The sequence below is a fragment of the Coptis chinensis genome, chromosome 2 (genome assembly GCF_015680905.1).
Source record: "Coptis chinensis isolate HL-2020 chromosome 2, ASM1568090v1, whole genome shotgun sequence".
NCBI lineage: Eukaryota > Viridiplantae > Streptophyta > Magnoliopsida > Ranunculales > Ranunculaceae > Coptis > Coptis chinensis.
This window is the reverse complement of record NC_141457.1, coordinates 2,503,319-2,523,689: the sequence shown is the minus strand read 5'-3', so window position 1 is coordinate 2,523,689 and position 20,371 is coordinate 2,503,319. Positions and strand designations below refer to the sequence as shown.

Here is a 20,371-nt window from a genome sequence, read left to right as displayed (position 1 = left end):
TTAAGTTCTGAATAGTCTTGAGTATGTACTAACGGCCTATGCCACTAATCTGGATTTGTCAGAATGTATTTGAAGGTACTGTCCTCAAACAATATTGTTAATTGACGTAGTCACAAAAAGGAATGCACGAATGAGTCCCAGTGGAACAAATTTAGTGTACTAGAAGAAGAAGTGGCAAAACTATGCCAAAAAAGATTCAAACATATACTTTTCGGGACGAACGCGCTTAATTGGCGTAAACTCTATCGTATGCACTCGAGGTGAACTTACGGATGATCCAGTGAAAAGGACCACTACCGTCTATGTCACAACACAGTACTGGTGGCAGCATGATCAACCAAACATGGAAGCTATTGCACCAATTATTAAAGTCAGATGTTTTGGCCGAGGCTTACACATTAATCTAAGGAGCTTCTACTTGCTTTATGACAAACAATGGCTGAATGATGAGGTTTGAAAACAATGGCCTGTAGGTACACACAATGGCAAACTTCTTTTCCTTTATTTATTTATTATTGTTATATTTTTTCCCCCACAGGTTCTTTCTGTTTACACGGAACTTTTGAATAGGTGGAATAATGAAACGGTGGATCCAGATTTCCGCACACATTATGCTAGATACACTATCATCCCTGACACGCTTGTCCCAGTAATTTATTAGACATTCCCAACGATCGTCCTTCTTCATTTTTTCTAATACAGTGATGCAAATTACTTATGTGTCTATTAACTTAGGTTTCGATGGAGGTGTTATATGGAACCCTGCAAGCCACCCTCAGTGATAGGAGTCTAACCACAATAGAAAAGCTTACAAAAACTACTTCAGTAATATCGTGGAGCCTAAGCATGACCTTCAAAGACTTAGTTCAAGAAAACAGTCACATCCCTCACGCGGCAAAATTGAAGGGATTGATGATGGCTTTGAATGTGGGAAACAACCAGCACTGGATCCTTGTTGTCTTCGACTTTAATAATTAGACGTGATTTGTGTACGATTCATTGGTTTCCAATGTGATCGACCCTTCCCCAACTATAGATAAGCTGTGTGCTTTGCTCCCGTACAGTCTCCTGTTGCACGACCTAAATTGTATACACCCTACGTTCTTGCAGCGGAAATGGCAAGTAGAACATGTTGATTGTATAAAACAAACTGATGGGTGGAATTGTGGAGTGTTTGTACTTGCATATGCAGTCCAATTAATCAGAGGTGATCACCTCCAATTCGGAAGACCTGCAGATTGCATCCGTAATACCGTGGCAAAGGACCTAGTTGACTGTGGTATTACTGAACATGAGTTCCTCGACATCGACAAAAATCTGAAATACTCTGTATAGCTTTTATTCGTGGGGACTTATGTCTTTTTCGGAAACTTGTTTGTTATAATGTAATTTTGGTCAATTGTCTACTAATCAGGCTACTGTGATGTACCCAATAATGTTAATCAATCTTAATATTTGTTTGTGATAAAACATAGAAACATTGTATGATATAAATATATCATTGTCTTAAGATTTACCTGAATCATTATACCTACCTACCAACATAATCTCAAATATCTCAGAAATGTCAGATGTAATAATATTCGAAACATTACAAATTTACTATAAAAACATATTTCCTCGAGTACTTATCTATAAAAAATAAAATAGTGTCCGATATAAACAAGTTAGTAAACTATATAAAAGTTGTTAAGGACACTATATACGTTTTTCGTGAGCCTGTATACGCTTTACACGAACATGCCTTATCTTAGGAAGCTTATCAAGAACTTATCCAGCAACCAACTATAAGAATGCAGATTTGATAACAGGAGAGAACGATCTCTAACTGCATCTTCAAAAATTCTCGTCCAGAAACGCCTTCCATCTGCCCCAACTCGACTCCCAACCATACCTTGACATACTCATAAGGCGTTCGTTTGGTACAAAATCTGACATTACTTAATGAATGTGGTTCCTGCCAACCTTTGGGATTTCTTTGATTATCAAATCCTCAGTTTTTGTTAAATTATACCACACCATTTGCCTTCCACAGTTAAAAACGGCAACACCATTATCCAGTAGGTTCACAAAATGGGGTCGACGGATGCCTTCAGCATACAAATTGTCCAACTTAAACCTCCGACCTTCATCCCAACAGTTGTCAATTAAAAGTCGAAGCTCCAATTCATGTGTAGGATACCCAACCCCCATAGGAGAATATAACTGCAATTGTTCCCTGAAATTGGAAAGCGTTGAAACTCTTCCAGCGGTAGCCTGTCAACGGTAGTTCAATCTTACTCCATCTCTCGGTGACAATATTGAATCGCAAAATCCCCCCCCCCCCCCCGTCACGAATAGGCCAATGAAAACATCCTTTCACCACAATACCCGGATTCATTTCAATGTGCTCACTTTTGAAGGACAACTCCAAATCTTGCAACCTTCTCCATTTGCGTATGCGGGAGTTGAACTTTTCAACCACATGGGAAATGACTACCCTGCGGTTGTTGACTTCAGAATGTCTTATAGTGTCTCTGCAGTCTTTTGACAAATGCAGTATCGTAAACTCCAATGGTTCTACAAAACGCACATACAAACCCATACACTGTGTCCGAAATCTAGTTTTAGGACTGGGCAACATAAACATTTGCTGCGTCGTGGGTTTACAAAGGTAGTACACGTCCTTCATTTCAACTTCCTTCTGACTTAAAAGGATACCTTGCATTGAAGACGCCAAGATTTTGAAACCATATCCATAGAAGTCCAGAGAAGGAGTAGGAAGTGGTGGAATGTGATCAACGTTCGAAGAGAAGGATGTTGTCGTTTCCCAACTGTGTGCAGTCTGAATTATGTAACCTAGAAGAGTTCTCGTCTTCAAAACATAATCTTTTATGAATGAGGGGTCAAACCTACTCTTTTCCCACTCACGACAAACAAGCTTTGATTTGTCGAACAATGGGAATGGAGCACAGAGAAGAATCTGTCGGCACATTTCCTGAGGAAGAACGCAACCCTCATCTTTCCCCTTTCTTTTAGAAGATTGGGCCATCGTTATGAGAAGTCACCAATAGTTCATGCACCAACACCCATGCTTATATAGTGCATGTTTACTATTTGGGCCGTTACTATTTACTGGAAGGTGGTGGTGGAAAGTCACCAATAACATAAAGACGTTTCACTCCCAAAGGACACTTCCAAAGGATGCATCACTTCGGGGAATCTCTTCCAAAGGATGCATCACTTCGGGGAATCTCTTCCAAAGGACGCATGCAGCACTTCAAATAATCTACTTATTTTGTGAAAGGTTATTATTTTGTATGCATCACTTCAAACAATTCAGTTATTTTGCAAATGGGTTAAAGAAGCATAAAGAACAAACTAGAAGAAATTAGCGAAAAGTAAGAGTCATTTCGTCAAACACATACAATTCATACTTAAAGGGATAAAAACAGAACAACATAATACAAGCCGTTCTCCCTCATGAATCAAATCGGACTCCCGCCAGAACTGTTCTCTGAATCTAGCAAAACAACAGATTGGATGCCTTCCAACTTACGTTTCTTGAGCTCACATCTTTCCACTTTCTTCCGCAACGACACAATTTTCTTTCCCTCATTTTCATCAGAATATCACTATCAGTAAAAAAATTATCCATCTTCCCAAAGAGAATATCAACCTGCTTCATTACTGACGGATTCACTTGCTTATTTATCATATTGATCGTAGTTAGTATGTCTTCGAGTAAATTCACCAACCCAATTGGGGAACGAGACGACACTGACGAAGTTGACAACAAGAAAGAGAACGATTATAGTTAAGAATATCGGCCCTAAGAATATCGGTATTGGGGAAGTAGGGCACAAACCATATTTTATACGACCTATCTTATAATAAGAAGGGAAAGCCATTTCACAAGGCTGCTATCTTAGGCCATCCAACCTCAGGTTCTTAATCTCAACCGTTGATCAAGTAATAGAGCAATAGCCATTAAAACCTTCCTTGGACGACAGTCAATTAAAAGACACTCTCTAGGAAGGTTCTAAACGATGGTAATCCTAGACCCAACAACTATGTATGGGATTATTGCCTTATTTATGGTCCGCTTATTAAATTATATATGGAAAGATAGAATACACAAGTTAGATTCTAGAAAATAGCAATAGTACTATCGAAATGGTTCATCAACACCTTATCAGCGTTTAAGGCACATTATAAGCTTCTCAAGGCACTATATATGCACAAAATCCCACTAGAATGTTATATAGTGCCTTTAATCATCTTATGTAGTGGCGTACTACCATGACCATGTTAATAAGCGTATTTGAACGTGGTTCACGGCACTATATACGTTACTCATGGATAATCTGTTTAACAGAAGGCATGATATATATGATGTCCGTTTGCATTTTAAGCTACGTAAACATGTCCGTTTAATACATAAATCAATTCTACCAAGGACAAGTCAGTGTAACCATTTACGGCCCCAAACCATTTACTAGTACCAAAATCCAACTTTTGCAACTACCAAAATAAATACTGGCCCTAACAAATAAGAGATAAAAAGGGGGCACCCGTTAGTCCCACAAATTCCATCTGTTACTTGCCCAAAATTCACGTAAAAAATTGCGATAAATGATACTTTAAATTCTAGATCATCATTTAAAGTAAGAGGACGATAATTTCCCCGTTTTAGTCACCTCATTTACAACCTCAATAAGAAATGTCTCAACAATACTAACCACACAAAAATTGAGCAACTGCACAAGTTAGAATCATTAAAATTGCAATAGTATCTCCCAAATCATTTGCCAAGATACTTTTTGCATGGACCTACTATAGGACACTCGGAAGGCTATTTAATATTGTCAATAACTTATATCCTGCCATATACAACTTATATAAGAGGATCTTCAAAAGAAACTATAAACAGTTGAAGCCACATCAGATAATTGCAAAATTAAAGATAAAGCAGTTGAAGCCATAACCAATTACATGTTCAAAAGCACCCACAAAATCCCATTCTTGCAACAACCAAAATATCAATAACAAACAGTTGCAATTCCAAAAGGGAAGAAGGGCAAAAAATGTCAACTGCTTTATCTTGTGTCCTAGATGGTGACAAAGTAAGAACTGTTACTATCATAGCCTACGATGTTTGTCAACTGCTTCGGGGTTCGCAAGACGGTGCTCAGCCCCCTTGTCATCAACGAAGTTTTTGCATGTACGTCTGTTGTGCCCTTCTATGTTGCACAAAGTGCAACATCTTTTACACTTTGGACCCTTATGCTCTGCTCTTATCTTCATTCTCTTCATAGAAATCCGACCAGGTTTGAGCTTCAAGGGAGGGGGCAGGACGCGCTCTTCCTCCTCATCAATGTCCCACTGCTCCTTACTCGGAATGTCAACCCACACCTCACGATAACACCGTTGCCAGTTTGCAGTACTGTAGTACGAATCGACATATGTCATATGAGAAGCTTGGCGGCTCACACTTATGGCTTTGCATGCATGTGCACACGAGATTCCCATATGTTGGAAATACCCACACGAGCAGACCCTATTTTCAAGATTGACATGAAATATTCGACAATGGTCAGTCTTGATTAGATACTCCCCAGTCCCAGCCCTTGAGTGTGTGAATTCCAATGCCTTGGTGATGTTGGCTCGCACCAAACCAGTAGCCCTGGGTGTGAACCTCTCACCGTGGGCAGCCCAGTCATCCGCCATTTTTCTATACTTGCAGTAGTGCGCACTGAGATTCTCCCTAATTGCTTCCACTAAACAAACAACTGGAAGGGCCCTATCATCCTTAATCATGTTGTTCCAGCACTCAACATGGTTAGTGTTGGCAATGCCATATCTCTTTACTATGGAGGTGTGACATGCCCACTTATCCAGCGGAATCTCCATAAGCTTATCGTAGACACTTGAGTTCATTTTCTTTATATCTTTCATCACAGCATGGAAAAACCACTCTTGAGTTGTCTTATCTCCTGTCTTAATCTTCCTCATAAGCGAAACTGACGGAGTCAAACCCGACATGTTCTTACAAATGTGGTTCATGCAAAAGACATGTTTTGCCCATGGAAACACCTCAGGGACTTTGACTACCAGATTGGGATGCCGGTCAGATATGATAACTAACAGAGTCTCATACCCAACCACTTGGTCTCCTAGGCAACGCAAAAACCAATTGTAGTTCTCATTGTCTTCACCGCTTACCAGACCAAAAGCAACAAGCAAAACATGATTATCACCATCAACAACAATGGCTGAAATCAGACATCCTCTTGATCTCCCCCTCAAATGTATGCCATCTATTTCTATGTGTGGCCTACATGTGTGATGGAAGCTCCTCACAGTAATCTCATAGCTCCAGAAGTAACACTTGAAGCGATCTGTGTTTCCCACTCTTTGCAGCTCTGTAAAGCTGAAGCGATCAACATTCCTCAATTCTTTACTGTAGGTGTTGAGTAGTTGATAGGATTGGTCGAAACTACCTTGAATCTGTAGACATTACAATTATAGTTAATACAACTTCTTCCTATGGGAATACAATAACATATCTAAATACAGTGCTGAGCTGAAACACAGTCTGTTAGGTCTAAAAGGTGTAGGGATTATATTATGAGATTTTAAACTTATCCAGTGTTGTGCACAACCGGTATAGTGGCGTGAACAACTTCATAAGTTTAATTTCTAAGTTGTCTTTCACATCCAATATAGTGGCACGCATAGCGTATATAGCGTCGTGAAGAACTTGTACTATGTCTGTAATAACTTTTTAAGTTACATATCTAAGCTCTATTTCAATTCTTATATAGCGGCATACGCGGCTTACAGAGGCTCTTTCAGATCTTACTACATCTTCGTATGAAAATACAATAACATATCTTAATACATTGTTCAACTGAATCACAGTGTATTAGGTCTACAATGTATATAGTGTTGTTCAGAGCGTATAAAGTGTCTCGCACATCTTGATCAGTTACATATCTAAGCTGCCTATATGACAGGCATTTCAAATAGGAACATAAGTTGACCGTCTTGCAATGCACGCACCTCTTCGAGAGCCTTTTCCCTTCCCCGCCACGCAGTTCTGTAACTGATATCTACTGAAGTCCACTTTTTAACCATTGCTCTCATGTGCATTGCCTTATATGTTCTGTCATTCTGCAAAAGGTCTTTACATGACATGGTGACATAACTGCTTGACACCTCACGGTTAAACTCACCAGCCTTTTGGCAACCACATGTGTGAAAGTTATTTACGGTTCTCACACCCCATATATATGAACCTTTCGTGCTGCAGTACACGCGAAATGGGCATGTGGAACTCAAACTATTCATCTCAGCCCCCTTACATCCAAACTGCACCCTTCTCCATTCCGTTTTCAATCTTAATAGTTCAAAGTTATGTTTAATTGCAAAAGTCTTCATGTGAAAAATAAACAAACTCCTTTCAGGGAACTCCTTACCCACAATCAGTAAATTTGGATCTGGAGCTACCCACTCAGTTGGAGGTGCATCTTCTATGCGACCATCGTCAACCACAACCTCCTTTTAGTGTTGGGATTTCTCTCTTCTTTCCTTCAAGCGGTCAACTCATTCACTACTGCACCGATTCTCTTCTGTCAGTTGCGCTCCTTCTCCATCACCCATACCCCTACCAAATGATGGTAAAACGACTAGTGGTTTGTCAAATATGTCATTATTAGTACCACCACTGATATTTGGATTGTCGCCGCCACCATTGTCCTGCCTACACACACCGTTATCCATTACTTGGGGGCTGATATACTCCGAAGGAAGCATTATTAGACCAAATGGGCACACTCCAGGAGCGGTGTGCGGAGTTCCGAGGACGTGCTGGTATAATACTCCACCGTAACGTCCTGCACATATTGCCTGACCATCATTGCTTTCTTCCCCCGCCGGAACACCAGCAACACCACTAACCTTTTCTACATGACCACCACTCTTTTCTACCCCTGCCGCAGACACACCATCAACTCCATTAACTTCTTCAGCATGATAGCCACTTTCCACCCCAGTAACACAACCTGGGCTATCACTACCACTAAATTCTCCATAAACTAGACCATCATCTTCAACCATACAATCACTGTCCATAACATCATCCCTATCTGTATCCTTCACATTCTTAGAGTCCATACCTATAGGACCCAGTGGGTTCATATCTCTATCCATCCTGGACATACCTGCCACATCCATAGACACATGACCTTCGCCTTCTGAGTCACTGTGCAATTCCAATGGAGCCCGTTTGTTACCCAACCCAGTTATAATAACTCTGTTAGTTGGTATGTCCGGAATAATAAGCCTCAAAGTGCTTGGAAGTTGCTCAACATTGAACATGGTTGCCTTCACATTGCGCAGTTCAGATTCGTCTGTTCCAATACAACTACTTTGGACTAGAACCGTTTCTACCACTCTCGAAATATCCAGACCACCTGCGAACATGACAATCGACTGGTTAATGCACAACAATTTACTCATTGGTATATTGCATCTCCTGAGGGACATGTCATATAGTATCTTCAGCAGCTTATATACTGGGGCAACTTACTAAACATACTGCCCTTCACATCTTATATAGTCTTGCCCATTCAACCATTTAATCAGTGTAACTTAATTAACAAGATGGTACAAGCACTATATAAGCCATGAAAGACTATATAAGCTTTCCACAAACTTATCAGGTACTCTCTTGAGGGACATGTCATATAGTACCTGACTCATCAATAGGCTCTTCACTATCACTTAATTCATCATCACTTGGGTCATCACTATCACTAGATTCATAATCACTTGGACCATCATCCCCAGCCAAAAGGCCAATGTCTTCGCGCCAACTAGAACTATCCATAACTTCATCCCAATTTGTCCCTTCCCAATTCGATCTACTTCGACTCACATCAGTATTCCTCCAACTCACCACTTGCTGAATAAGGGAAGTAAAGCCCCCTGGTGTGAGGCTACTTTCTCCTAGGCCTACCGACACATGACCTTTCCCTTCAGACTCACTCGGCTCTTTTCCATGACCACTTTCGCTACCCAAACCATTTACAACAACTCTGTTAGTTGGTATATCTGGAATCATAAGCGTAGAAGCGTTTCCAACTTGATCGGTTCTGGGAAGACAAGATTTCTGGCGTTCCCGCACGTGCTGAGAAGATGGAACATCTACTCCAGCTGCGAACAACAAAGTGCTCTATTTTAGTACCATTTTAGTCACCTCTTTTAACGCAAAACAATGCGGGAGTCCACAATAGCACACTTACCGCCACAAGGGCCAGGTACTAGGGATGCTTCAAAAAACTGATTTTGAAGCGTCTCGCCTACAACAATGCTAACTGCAGAAGAATTTAGTCAGTTGCACAAGTCAGTTTTATAAACTTGTCAATATTATACAATATCACATCCTCCAAGTCATTTCGTAAATCTAATACACGGTAAGTGACACCTTAGAAAGTGTCCTCTTATTTACCTCTCATTCAGTCACAATAATTTAGAACACCATAATAACACACTTACCATCATAAGTGTCAGGTACACGGGATGCTTCGAAAAATTGGGTTTCGAGTGTCTCACCTCAAGCAATGCTATCTGCACAAGAATTTAGTCAATTGTACAGGTCTGTTTACTAAACATGTAAATATTTTACCATCGCAACCGACAAACCACAGACACATTGTTTTTTAAAGACCTTAGAGTGATTCCGTAAATCAAATATACTGTATGCAAATTCTTAGATAGTTTCCTCGATCTTCTTTACCCGTCATACAGTAACGATTATTTAGAAAACCACAATAACACACTTACCTCCATAAGTGTCAGGTACACGGGATGCTTCCAAAAACTGAGTTTCTAGCGTCTCACCTCCATCAATGCTAACTGCACAAGAATTTAGTCAATTGCACAGGTCCATTTACTAAACATGTCAGTATTTTACCATCGCAACTGACAAATCACAGAAACATTGTTTTTGAAAGACCTTATATAGTGGTGCTTAAATCATATATACTGTCTGTGAGTTTTTATCTAATGGCATGGATCTTTTTTACCCATCCTACAGTTATGATAAGTTAGAAAACCACAATAACACACTTACCACCATAAGTGTCAGGTACACGGGATGCTTCACCTATCTGAGTTCGAGGCCAATCACTTCCAATAATACTAACTGCAAAACAATTTACTTATTGCAAGAGTGTCTTCCTATGCTTATCAACTATCGGCATCATGCAATTTCACAGTTCTATAAAACACTTCCCACCAACTTCTCCATATTTTATTTCAGGCAAAAATGATGCTTCAGCAACGGTCGTTTCAACAACTTGGTAGGGTACTATAACATCTACACAAACATTTCGTCGACCATAAGTTATATTCCAAAACACCCATATATGTTACTTAAAACTTGCTTATACTGCCAGTAACAACCAAAAGTGTACTTACCATCAACTTCTTTGGTAACAGGCAATTGGGATGATTCAGCATAATTGTTGTCCACAACTTCAGATCATCCAAAGCAATATGCACATACATATATGTTTCAAGTACTACTTTGTAAGGAAAACAACATATCATGAGGCTTTCTCTAAAACAGACTGGCCGTTTATGGACATGTTAGCTAGTGTCATGAGAACCTTATATATGATCGTGCACAACCTATGTAGAGTTATATATAAGCTCCCCACGAACAACTTAATACTTGTAAATTCAGAAGTTAGTTAACACACTCTATAAGCTCTTAAATCCACTATATTACCTTCCCAACGAACTTGTCCGTTTAAGAGAAAACATGCCTATTTAACAGTTAACAGTTGATGGACGTATATATCTTATTTTACTTGCTTTCGAACTAAAGGTCAGCACTTACCAACACCTCCAACTAACCCAGTATCGGGCACAACGGATGGTTCCCCCAATTCGGTTTCATGCAATTGAGATGGTTCATATATCGGCCCTTCATATATATCTACAAAATGATTTGGTCAATCGGAATATTAGTTTCGAGTGAATCCATTAAATAAAGAACAATGAGGATCACAAACATACCTTCTCTTATCCTATTATCATAAACAGGTGATGAGCATGATTGTGGGACATCCTCCTCCATCATATCTTCGTTCTCTTGTCTAAATATCAACAAACTACCTTCTCCAATGTTTTTCTTCCTGTGCACATCCATCATCTCGATGAAATCATTCTCATCTTCAATTGTGCAAGCGTGTCCGGAAACTAGGTAGCTAAATCTAAGAGGTTTGATCTTCGTTACTTGTTCCAAAAAAACTTTAAGTCACCAAAACATATGTTCATACAGCAAGACCTAAGTATGGTTGATCCACCTACATATGTCACAACTCCACTACCAAGAGTTCTAACATTACCCCCACTTACAAATAAAATGTCCCTTCTGGTCTGCTATTGTATTGTCGATTGCACCCACTTTATTGCAGTCGGAGCCCATTGTAGTGCCTGTTATTGCCAATTAATATGGTTGTCTTATTTTCTACTTCCATTCATCAAATACTAAAACTTCCATTTAAAAATCTCTCTAACATTCAAAAAATGACAACCAGAAACAAAAAGATGAACCAATTATTGTCTGTCCATTGAAGAGGAAGCCTTAAATTGTGAATAGTCTCGAGTATGTATACAACTTTTGCATGAAGTCGATGACACTGTACTAACGTTCTAGGCTACTAAACTGGATTTTACAAAATGTATTCGATGGTACACTACTCTAAATACTTTTTTAGAGACAAAAAGATGAACCAATTACTTTACAAGTTGCTATTTTAAAAGTTAAAACAATCATATATCAAAATACTCTAGTGTGGTTAAAGTTTCCAACTTTACTCCAAACACTAACTTTGAACTTGGAATGTTAATGTTGCACATAAATGAAACGCCAAACGGCCCTAAATGAAACACATTTATTACCAAATACATCATTAATGAGCCTATGTATACAAACATTAAAGAATATGGAGCCATAAAGTAACGAATTTAAAGCAGACATTATTAATGCTAGAATTTAAAGCATACCGAGAAGCTTCAAAAGACACCTTGACTGAACCTTCTAAGAATCTGTTGGTTGGTGGAAAAACGTTGTGCACTTGGGATGCTTGAAATCAATTTCGGATTAAATGACAAAGAAGAAGAACAATAGTGTTCAGATCGAACAAGGGCGAGATGTTCCCGCGAGATATTTCTTCAGGCACCGTATTTCTTCTCTCCCATGCATTTAATGCATGCAATGACGCATCATTTAGAAATGGTACAATTGGAATTTCAATTCTTAGCTGTAAGGGCAAATATGTCAATCTGCGTGGGCCCCAAATTTGGGTTCCACATCCTATTTTGGAATGTATTAGTGGGGGTCGAATTCTGGTATGAAACTCAACTCGGGGTCCGATTCGGTAAGTTGCCCAAGTGACCTTCTGTTTGCTTCAATAAAAGTTTGTATCGGTGAAGTCAATTATCGTTTGTATTGCTTTAATAAAAGCTTGTATTGGTGAATTCAGTGACCGAGTAGAATTTCCCCATGTTGGGCACCGTGAAGTGACTATTGCGCGCGACATCTTGATTATTTTACATCATTACACAATAATTACAAGTTTATGTTAAAAAATCAACTGTGGGTGAGACTAAAACGTTTCACCAGTGGGTGAGACTAAAACGTTTCACCAGTGGGGAAATTTGGATTGGATGAAGTCAAAACTTCTGAACACATGATCCTAGGTTTTTTCACTTTTGGTCGGAAATTAGACTTTTATTCCATTTCCGTATGTTGACCATTTGACCAAAGAGTTGAAAAGGTATCCGATATCATGATGGCTAAATAGATCTACGCATGGGGCTAAGAGCATCTCTAGGTGGCAGTATCACCCATCATATGTCAAAATCTTCAAATTTGAAGAACAAATTCAGAATTTCTCGGAATTTCAACTCTAGGTGGTAGTACATTCAGTCGCATCACCTGTCCGTTCGCATTCTTGTTCGCAAATTTGGCAATTTGGATGCGGATGCGGAGAGACATTGGTAATGTTGTGTGCCATTGCAAATGTCGCCGAATTTTTTATTTTTTTACTTTGACCAACACCACGCGCCAGTGGTATTGGTGCGCGCCACTACTAATATCGCGTGAGTTATTTTTTTTTTTACTTTTTCAATTTGGTGCGACAGTGGGAATGTCGCGTGAGTTTTTTTTTTCAACTTGGGGGACAATAGTACTGGCGCGCGCCAGTACCAATGGCGCGCGGGTAGGGTCTACAATCGCATTTGCGGTCGATATTTGCGACCAGTTATAGTTGGTCAAAATTTGCGACCAGTTTCTCTAAATTTCTTCTTCAAATTTGAAGAGTGTACTACCACCACCTAGAGATGCTCTTAGTGTATGAACATCGTTTACCTTGAAACCAAGCGAGACTTCATGGATTTTTTTTTGAGTACTAGGCATGTTAACGTGGCCATAGCACATTTTTATTTTGAATCAGATAGAGGGGCATCTATTTGGGAGAGGGAAAAAGAAAGAAAGGTGCGACAGCCTGAGACAGTTAAATCTATTTACTAGTATACTGCATAGCAGTGGGAGTGTGAGCGGAGCCCCTCGTATGTTATGGTCATTCAACAAAGTTACTCGTTGAATCGTATGCTATGGTTATTCAACAAAATTACTCGTTGAACAATGGTTCAACCATTGGATTGGATGCTATGACAAACTCCCCTCAATATCCAGAGTCAAACTTTAAGGTTGATCCTTAATAGGATAGCCCCTAAACACAATCCAAGAACTGATTTCCTAGAAAGCAATATGCTACTGTCAACTAAAAAATTAACATAAACCTAGAACATCAAAAAGTGAAAAACAATATAATTGTAGTAAATAGAATACAAGTTCAGAACAACCTAGATATAAGTTTATTATGCAATTATTAACACATTCTATAGAATCCCCAAATTGTTGGAAAGAGATGAACCAAACAATAATAGAATGCAAGCAAACAACAAAAACACTTCTCATAATTTCAATTATTTCTCATGCTTTTCATTACCGCAGAAATCTGACTGAAAACGGAATTTGATATCCACAATAACATAATCATTTCTTCTGCTTAAAAATCATTCAATAGAATCAACAGTTCTCAATCACTTGAAACACCTCTCAACCACTAAAAAAATTTAACAATACAAAGGAAAAGGTAACAATATAACTTGGTCATAATCTTATATTATTCCAACACCAAATTCCAAGCGACTGTTATGTTATGCAGTGCTATATCACTGTAGTAGTAGTTTCTACTGCATTTCTCCAGTATTCCCTAGCCTAGTTCATTTACAGACAATTCCTATTTCTTATTTTAGCAAACATAACTACATGGTTCCTTTTTTCTACTTAAAACCATAAATCCATCTAACATTAACACATTCAAATTTCCAATAACTCTAAAATCCCCAAATGCACCAATTCAACAGTTAATTACTCAAAATAAACAAATGCTTAAATAATAATTGTAGCGGTAGGGTCCGCGGCATCGAGGGTCAAAGGTCAGAGTGGGGCCAATGCGAGCCGCGGTAAGGGAAGTCGAGGAGTAGCAGATCCCATTGAAGAGAGGTCCCGAAGCAAGATAACCCGAATACGTGGGAGTAGAGGATCATGTCACGGGGTGTAAAGGTACGTACAGTGATAACCCTACACGTGGAAGGCAGGAAAGCGATGGATGGGAGGACAGGTGGATGACTGCGATGTGCAAGAGGGAGTATAAAAGGAACAGTGATAGAGAGAGAAGAGAGATCGCTTCAGAAAAAAGGAGGCGAAGATTAGAGAGCGAAGAGAGAGGGTTTGTATTAGTGTCTTGAACATAACAGTGAGAATAGCTATAATAGTGCATGATAAATAGTGAATAGTGATCGTAACAGTAACATAAATACAACATTTGGCATTGTTTGTGGGGAACGAGTGCTAGCAACTGAGGAAATTGCTACAAAAGGGAAGAGAGGAGTATGGAGGCCGAGGAAGGTGGCAATTGTAGAGGAGGACGGGGAATCGGTAAGGGATGATAGGGAAGAGTAAGGCGGAGAAGATACCACCGCATCGGTATCAAAAGGGACAAGATTGTTGTACGAAAAGATAGCAAGGTTGAGGGAGGAGAATGAAGGGTTGCGAAGGGAAAAAAAGACTATAGAAGAGTTAGAGAGAGGCGCGGCTGAGTCAGAGGGAGAGGAAGAGAGGAGGCCCAACTTGGTGGACGGTGTTGTGCCGGGGCTCACAAGGGAGCAGGTGAGGGAAATGATAGCAAGTGACTTGAGAGCAAATCTAGAGCAAGCTAAGAACGTCGGAGGGGTAGCAAACCAGGTGGTGGCGGGGTTGAACCGCAACCCATTGGCTGACGTGATCTAGAAGGCTGAGGTGCCAAAGTGGTTCAACCAGCCCAGATTCAAGAGGTACGACGATACGGGAGATCCAGCAGACCATATCCACCACTTTCGGTAACAGATGCTGTTGTGGCAGGAGCCTAGGTATGATGGACTGCGGTGCATGATGTTTCCAGCGAGTTTGAAGGGGGGAGCTTCGGACTGGTATTACCGACTGCCGTCCAAGATCAGAAACAGCTTCCAAGAGTTAGAGCAAGCCTTCATGGACCACTTCATACACCAGAAAAAGCAGGTTGTAGATATCGCGACCCTATTCAATGTCAGACAGAGGAACACGGAGTCAGTGAGAGAATTCTTATGCAGATTAAAGGCAGAAACACTGAAAGTGGAAAACTTGGATGAAAGAACGGCATTGATTGCATTTGAGAGGGGATTGCGACCGAGGACGAGGGTTCATGAGTCCGTGGCCAAAAATAAGATCGCAACGTTACAAGAGTTGTACCCAAGAGTGGAGAAATATATAAGGTATGAAGACACTATGCAGAAGGAGACAAAGAGGATGGGCAAGGACGTGTTGTCATTGGAAAAGATTGAAGACCGCGGAAGGTCTGAGGCAATAAACAAAGGAAGCGGGGGAAGCCGGGGATACAGTTCGCGGCCAAAAAGGGAGAGAAGCGAAGTCAGAAAAGAGTACAGAGAGAGGAAACTGTATCGGGAAACATAATCGACTCTGTTGAATCGGCCGTTGAGTGAGGTATTGCCGTTGATATAGAATGTGTCGGGCTATGAGGGGTCGCGAAACAAACTGGATGAGATACCAGGAAAGCCTTATTGTGCCTACCACTAGATACAGAACCATGATACGAATGAATGCTACGCGCTTAAATGGTTGGTGCAGAGGATGATAGGGAAGGGTTTACTAAAGGAGTTTACAGCGGGGAAAGAAAGAAGAGCAAGAGCCCAACCAAGGAAGGATATTGGGGACCATCAACGTCATCTTCAACGGGGAGATTCTGAGTCATATTGCCCACCGGGATAGGATAAGACGGACGGCGAGTATACAGCAAGTTAATGAAACATCAGGAAGGTCGCGGCCTGCCCCGCGGTCAACAACCAAACGGGGAAGAATCGTGTTTACTGACGCGGACTTGAAGGCGGTTGACGCCCTGCATGAGGACGCACTGGTGATCACTGTGGCAATGGGCAATACATGGTGAAAAGAGTGTTGGTTGATCGTGGCAGCGCCGTGGACTTGCTATTTTGGGGAACAATAGAGGAGATGAAGATCAACAGGAAACAGTTGAGACCTTCGCGAACAAATTTGTACCGGTTCAATAGAAGCATGACTGGACCTTTAGGGGAGCTCCTGCTCCCTATGACAACTGGTCCAGTGACAGTGTTCTCTCGGTTCAAGGTGGTAGACGCTGAGTCACAGTATAACGCCATCCTAGGAAGGCGATGGATTCACGAGATGAAGGAAGTGTCGTCCACCTATTACCAGGTGATCCAGTTCCCAACTCCGTCAGGGATGTACGAGGTTCGTGGAGATCAGGTGGTGGCGAGGAATAGTCATCAGGGGACGGTGAAGAGGATGGTCCATGGCGATGAAGGAGAGACCTCGGATCCGAGGAAGAGGCAGGCATAAAAATTACAGTGTGCCTCTGCAGAGGGGGAAAGGGAGTCGACAGCGGTCCCAAAGACTCTGGATGAGATTGAGATAGTGAATGTGGGAATGGGAGAGGAAGAAAAGTTTACATCTATAGGATCTAGTTTTCCAGAAGAGTGGAAAAGTAAGTCGATAACGTTTCTGTATGAAAATAAGGATGTCTTTGCTTGGGCAATCGAAGACATCACCAGACTGGACCCTAACTTCGCCTGTCACCGCTTACACATGAGGGAGGACGCGAAGCCTGTGAGGCAAAAGATGAGAAGCGTTAGGCCGAAGTATGCAGAGGGAATTCGCGAGGAGGTTGCATGGTTGAAAGAAGCTGGAATAATAAGGGAGGTTGAGTTCGCGGAATGGCTATCAAACATTGTCGCGGTACCAAAAAAGAATGGTAAGGTTCGCATATGAGTCGATTTCATAGATGTCAATTCGGTGTGCCCTAAAGACAGTTATCCAATGCCGCGGGTGGACGAACTAGTGGACATGACAGCGGGATTCAAGATATTCTCCTTCATGGACTCGTCCATGGGATACAACCAGGTTGCGATGTATGGACCCGATCAGGAGAAGACAACATTCATAGTGGAAGGAGGTACCAATTGTTATACAAGGATGCCTTTCGGTTTGAAAACGTCGGGGCCACCATCCAGCGGTTGGGTGAAAAGATATTCGAGAGCAAGATTCAGAAGGGAATCGAGATATACATAGATGACATGGTGGAGAAGAGTATGTCGGAAGAGGAGCACATAGAGGGATTGAGGGAGACATTTGGCATACTGCGAGCGCACAACCTAAAACTCAATCCATAGAAATGCACCTTTAGGGTGACCACCGGGAAATTCTTAGGGTACATTATAACTCATCGAGGAATAGAGGCCAACCACAAGCAAATACGAGCACTAGTAGAGATGCCTTCACCTCAAAATGTTAAGGAAGTGTAGCGGCTGGTTGGGAGAGTCGCAGCATTGAACATATTCATTTCAAAGTCATCAGACAAATGAAGGCCGTTGTACAGACTGCTAAGGAAGACTCCGGATTTCATGTGGACGGCCGAGTGCGAGGAGGCCTTTCAAGAACTGAAAGTTTATTTGGGCAAGGCGCCCTTGCTGTCTCAGCCTGAGCCGGGAGAGAAGCTGTACCTCTACTTAGGGGTTACTAAGTACGCAGTCAGCTCGGTCCTCGTCCGAGTGGTTGGCAAGGTAGAAAGGCCGGTATACTTCCAGAGTAAAATTTTGTTGAATGTAGAGACAAGGTACAGTAGGGTGGAGAAATACGCTTTGGCATTGATCTTCTCGGCACTAAAACTGAAACCTTACTTTGAGGTACATGCCGTGGTGGTAGTGACAAATTTGCCCCTAAAGCAAGCACTGAAAACAGAGAAGTCAGGAAGGATGCTGAAATGGGTCGTGATGCTGAGTGCTTATGAAGTTCAATATCAGATAAGGACTGCGGAAAAGGCACAGACTGTGGCCGAGTTTTTGGCAGAGTTCCCAGCAGAGGATCCTACGTGGGGAGAGGAAATGGTTATGGAGCCTGAATGCGAGAGTAAGCCGGATTTGCTAGATCCATGGGACAAGAGGAATGGGTGGAGAGTGTTCGCGAATGGGTCTACCACTGATACATGCAGCGGAGTGGGCGTGGTAGTGGTTACGTCGGACAATGACAGGATCGAGTTGTCTATGAGATTGGGGTTCACGGCAACCAACAATGAGTCAGAATATGAAGCGGTGATTGCGGGGTTAGGGATGGCAGAGGAGCTGGGGGGTAAGCGAGTTGACAGTGTACTCAGACTCGAATTTGGTGGTGTGTCAGGCGAACGGAGGGTTTGCGGCTAGGTGTGATCGAATGTCGAGGTATCTGGAAGTAGTGCACGAGAAAGCGGCAAAGTTTAAAAAGATCAGCTTCATAAATCTGGGTCGCGGTGAGAACAGGCATGCGGATGCCCTGGCTTACGTTGCGGCTGCAATACCCGAATCAGAAGAGAGAACCATTAGAGTAAGGAGGCTGGAGAAACCGAGTACTGAAAAGGTGGACGAGATACACCAGATGCGGAAGTTACAGGAGGGTGGATGAACCTAATCAAGCACTTTTTATCAGGAGGCGAAGTGAGTGATTCCAAGGAAAGAAGAAGATGGGAGCAGACTTCGCGGAGGTACACACTGATAGAAGGGGAGATGTATCGAAAGAACTTCGACGGACCACTGTTAAGATGCCTAGGGCCGGATCGCGCAAAGGAGGTTTTGGAGGAACTGAATGTCGGGGACTGTGGAAGTCACTCCGCGGGAAGGACCACAGCTCATCGGTTACTAACACAAGGATATTTCTAGGCTCATATGAAAAGGGACGCAGTGGAGTTTGCGAAGAGGTGTGAAAAATGTCAAAGGTTCTCCCAGTTAATATTTAGTCCGGCAGAACCCCTGCACACCGTGTCAAGTCCGTGGCCATTTACGATGTGGGCTATGGACATCGTGGGTCTGCTGCCCATGGCCAGCGGGAAAAGAAGGTTCATGCCAGCCGCCACAGATTATTTTACCAAATGGATCGAGGCGGTGGCGCTACAACAGGTCAAGGAGGAGCATGTGATTAAATTTCTATGGGAAAACTTCATATGCAGATTCGGTGTACCTCACACCATCATAGCAGATAATGGAACACAGCTCACGGGATCGAAGGTGAAAGAGTTCTTGCAGGCATATCATATGAAACAGGGGTTCTCGGCCCCGTACAACCCCGAAGGAAACGGACAAGCTGAATCATCTAACAAGACCATAATGAACAATCTCAAGCAAAAGTTGGAGGATCGAAAAGGGGTGTGGGCCGATGAAATGAGCAAGGTACTTTGGGCCTACCGAACCACACCACGGACTTCAACCGGGGAGACCCCGTTCTCATTGGCATATGGCGTAGAGGCCGTGATTCCATCAGAGATGGTGGCATCGACGACCCGCACTAGGGCCGTGGAAGAGGGTTTGAACTGGGGCATACTGGCTAGAGACTTGAACTTGGCAGAGGAAAGGAGGGACACAGCACGCATCCGACTAGAGGAATATCACCGTCGCTTGCAAAGACAGTACAACAAGCGATTAAAGCCGTAGAAATTCCAAGTGGGAGATTTGGTCCTCCGAAGGGTGACTCCAAGTACTAAGAAGGTAAATGATGGAAAGTTGGGGCCTAATTGGGAAGGACCCTACATGGTGGTGGAAGTCGGAGGGGCTGGAACATATAGGCTGCAGACTGTGGAAGGGAAGCTGATAGAGAGGCCTTGGAATGTAAGAATGTTGAAAAAGTTTTATGTCTGAATGTACTACCAATCCG

The 20,371-nt window shown here is 41.9% G+C and overlaps 3 protein-coding genes across 3 annotated transcripts; 2 read left to right on the top strand and 1 right to left on the bottom strand.

Moving 5' to 3' along the window:
* Positions 1 to 5,121: 5,121 nt before the first annotated feature.
* LOC147514354 (uncharacterized) lies at positions 5,122 to 7,179 on the bottom strand. The gene is made up of 2 exons (XM_086592560.1): positions 7,045 to 7,179; positions 5,122 to 6,489 (listed from the first exon to the last, which is right to left on the bottom strand). Exons 1-2 carry the CDS (start codon positions 7,177 to 7,179, stop codon positions 5,122 to 5,124), a joined length of 1,503 nt encoding a protein of 500 aa, XP_086448686.1.
* Positions 7,180 to 16,600: 9,421 nt separating this feature from the next.
* LOC147514353 (uncharacterized) lies at positions 16,601 to 17,035 on the top strand. Its single transcript, XM_086592559.1, has one exon. The coding sequence runs from the start codon at positions 16,601 to 16,603 to the stop codon at positions 17,033 to 17,035; it is 435 nt and encodes a 144-aa protein (XP_086448685.1).
* Positions 17,036 to 18,096: 1,061 nt separating this feature from the next.
* On the top strand, positions 18,097 to 18,891 carry LOC147514352 (uncharacterized). The gene has a single exon (XM_086592558.1). It carries the CDS (start codon positions 18,097 to 18,099, stop codon positions 18,889 to 18,891), a length of 795 nt encoding a protein of 264 aa, XP_086448684.1.
* Positions 18,892 to 20,371: the final 1,480 nt, after the last annotated feature.